Source organism: Microtus ochrogaster, unplaced genomic scaffold (assembly GCF_000317375.1).
Source record: "Microtus ochrogaster isolate Prairie Vole_2 unplaced genomic scaffold, MicOch1.0 UNK15, whole genome shotgun sequence".
In the NCBI taxonomy this organism is placed as follows: Eukaryota; Metazoa; Chordata; class Mammalia; order Rodentia; family Cricetidae; genus Microtus; species Microtus ochrogaster.
Window position 1 is genome coordinate 1533519 of NW_004949113.1, and position 3638 is coordinate 1537156.

The 3638-nt window shown below is 41.8% G+C and overlaps 1 protein-coding gene across 1 annotated transcript; it reads left to right on the plus strand.

Moving 5' to 3' along the window:
- The first annotated feature begins 363 nt into the window (after window positions 1-363).
- LOC102002892 (olfactory receptor 7C1-like) lies at window positions 364-2695 on the plus strand. The gene is made up of 2 exons (XM_005367008.2): window positions 364-425; window positions 1744-2695. Exon 2 carries the CDS (start codon window positions 1757-1759, stop codon window positions 2693-2695), a length of 939 nt encoding a protein of 312 aa, XP_005367065.1. The 5' UTR covers window positions 364-425; window positions 1744-1756.
- Window positions 2696-3638: the final 943 nt, after the last annotated feature.

The window sequence follows — 3638 nt, forward strand, 5'->3', positions numbered from 1 at the left end:
CATCCAGTTATGCCAGCACCATTTGTTGAAGATGCTTTCTTTCTTCCATTGTATACTTTTGGCTCCTTTATCAAAGATGAGGTGTTCATAGGTTTGTGGGTTAAAATTCGGGTCTTCTATACGATTCCATTGGTCGACTTCTCTGTTTTTAAATGACCTTCTCATAACCAATTAAAAATATATTTAAGTATAACTTTAAACTTTTTCTTTTAATTAATTTTATTATTATGGTATTTAAAAGTAATGATACCATGCTCTTTGGCTGCAGAATATGTAGATCTCAATCTCAACCCTTCCAGGAAACCACTTCCCTTCTGGCTAGATTCCATGATGCTGGAAGGTGCTATGCAATTGGCTGGGAAAGAAAAGTTATCCAGAGTCTTGCCCATCACCGGACCCTGCATTCTACAGTACTGACCTTCCAGGTAAGATGTACCTGCAATAGTGACATGGGAATTTCATGCCTGGTACTGTAGACATGGTCAAGAGTTCGTGGATGGAAAGTCTTAGGCCTTATGGTAGAACCTACTACTGTTGTTTTGCTAAATGGTTCTGGCATCAAACTGCCTTCTAAATAATTAATCCACAGACCTAACCTGCTCTCAGTCTTGGTTAGAAGAGTTCCTTTCTGCAGAGGGCACCAGTCAGCGTAGATTCATGACAGGTCACATGACTGGATAACCTCATGACTGGTCAACACGCTGGGAAGCGGGCACTGTGAGTGCTCAGTACTAAATGAGACATCTTTATCAGCCCTGCACTCTCAGGAGCCTGCATACTCAGGGGTGTGTGGAAAGGCGAGGCTCAGGGGACACTGTGGAAAAGAAGGCAGAAACAAGGAAAGAGAGATGGGGAGGAGTGTTGTCAGCTCTTGCCTTCTAAATATGAAGTAACGTGTGAGCCTACAGCAGGCATGAGATCTGCATAAATTCAGGTGGATCAAAATGCCAGCACAAAAATCTGAGGAACTCTTGAGCCCTTATGACGGGCTATTGGCAACCGATGGCTGCTGGGGGAGGAAGAAGTGCTTTTCGCCAGGAGCGTGTCCAGTGGTAGGTGCCACCCACCCTCAGTGGATGACCCACAGCCACGCACATATGGGTAGCACTAAATGGTCTTAGTGGTTTATACCTGTATGTCCATGCATATGTATGCATATAGACATAGCAATAACAATTAAAGAAAGGAAGCCAGGAATCTGAGTGGGGCCTGGGAAGAGTTGGAGGAAGAAAAGGGAGTTGAGGGAAATAATATGGTTCAATTTTAATTTAAAAAATAGTTACCTATTTTAAGAGAAAAGAAGTAAGAAAAAAACACATTGTGCTTTGTAAAAAAGAGGGTATGAGTTTGGAGGTGGGGTTGTTGGGTGAATGTGGCAGGAGGAGGAGGCAGAAATGAGGAGTGGAGGTGGCCACAGTACATTGTGTATGTATAGGAAATCTTCAAAGAGTATATTTTTAAAAGACGAGAGATGAAAAGTAATTGAAAAGAGATCTTGGGAATTAAGGTAGCAGAGTATTTGAAGGCAGCTCTGAATACTAAATCATGTGTTACAACTAGGAGTCCCACATGAGGTGGCCCACAGGAGAATATGGCTCAACTTAGAAGCCCAAGCCTCTAAGGAGAAGCAAGCATTGTGCAAATGCCCCATGTCACCAATGCATGGGGTTCAAGTTAAAGCAGACACACATCTACTATGTTTGTTCCCTGTTGTTCAGTCTTCCTGTTTCTTATCTTTTCCAGATACCTCGTTTACATGGAACCAGAAAATCACACAGGGATTCCAGAGTTTTATCTGTTGGGACTTTCAGAGAACCCAGAGATTCAGTCTGCTCTTTTTGGACTGTTTCTGTCTTTGTACTTGGTGACGATCTTTGGGAATCTGCTCATCATCCTGGCCATTGTCTCTGACCCTAAACTGCACACGCCCATGTATTTATTCCTCTCTAACCTCTCCTTCTCTGACATCTGCTTTACCTCTACCACTGTCCCGAAGATGCTGCTGAACATCCAGACACAGAGGAAGCGCATCACCTACGTGGGCTGCATCGCACAGATGTACTTTTTCACGGTCTTTGGACTTCTGGACAATTTGCTTCTGACTGTGATGGCATATGACCGCTTTGTGGCCATCTGTCACCCTCTGCACTACACGGTCCTTATGAGCCCTAAGCTCTGTTTCTACCTACTTCTCCTGGCATGGCTCATAAGCATTCTCGGAGCCCTGCCTGAGAGTTTAACTGCTCTGAGACTGTCATTCTGTGCCGTCGTGGAAATCCCACACTATTTTTGTGAGCTTCCTGAACTCCTCAAGCTAGCCTGCTCCAACACCTTCATCAACAATGTCGTGTTGTATATTGTAACCGGTATCATGGGCTTTTTTCCCCTTGCTGGGATAATTTTCTCTTATTCTCAGATTGTGACATCTGTCCTTCAGATTTCAACAGCAGGAGGGAAATATAAAGCATTTTCCACCTGTGGTTCTCACCTCTCAGTTGTCTCTCTGTTCTACGGAACCTGCCTAGGCGTGTACCTCAGTTCTACATGGACACAGGCTTCTTGGGCAGGGGTGCTCGCCTCCATTCTGTATACTGTGGTCACTCCCATGATGAACCCCTTCATCTACAGCCTGAGGAACAGGGACATGAAGAGAGCCCTGAATACACTTCTATGTAACCCATCATCACCATCTTGAAAGTAGGAATTTTTGTATGTGTGTTTGTGTGTGTGTGTAGACCAGAGGACAACCCCATTGCAGTACCTGTCATGATATTAGTGGTCATATAGAGTACCAATTAATTCTAGAAATATTCTTCACCTACCTTTCTGTACGTTTTTAGGTTTGAATCTGGAGTAGTTTTTGGTCATTTAGTGGGTTGTGGATGTTTGTCATCATTTAGGGGATTTAGTTGCAAGTTGTTATTGGTCATGGTCAGGGAAGAAATTAAGCAAAGGAGGTTAGATTTGGGGATCTCTTTCTGAAAAGAAAAAGAGGAGGGATATAGGAATAATAGGATAAAAGTAAATTATTGAATGTACTTTTAGACTAAAAAGCAACTCCTAGTCTCAAATATTTTTACATTGGTATGCATTTATGTATACCGATATAAATTTAAGGTTATTTTTGTTAGAACATGCTGCAAGATATTATACCTATGCAACTCATTTTAAATTATAATGCAGAGTTCCAGTCCTTGAAAGCTACTATTACAAACTATTTAGGATAATTAAGATAACAATCAAATTTGTAGTAAAGTTAGATGTAGACAGAAATAAGCTTTATTTAGCCTCATGTATTCTAGATAGATCAGTGATCTTTTAAAAACTCAGAGATCTACAGACTATGGCATTCAAGATGTTTTAATAGTATAAGGCTTTTGATAACTGTGATCTATGTCTGTTGCTGGCAGCAACAATTTACTTCCAAAAAAAAAAGATGATGGGTATCAAAGAATCTCCATATGTAGTTTGCTTTTAATGTGGCAAAGCTAGCCTCTTGGCAAGAAAGTACCCTTGCCTTGACTGTTGACAGTATGCTGTCCAAATTGGACAAGCAGGACACAAAGGAGGTTGACTGCCAAACTCTGCCAAGACAGGGTAGGATAGTCCTTCAAAATTCCTACTTCACTGAGAAGTCT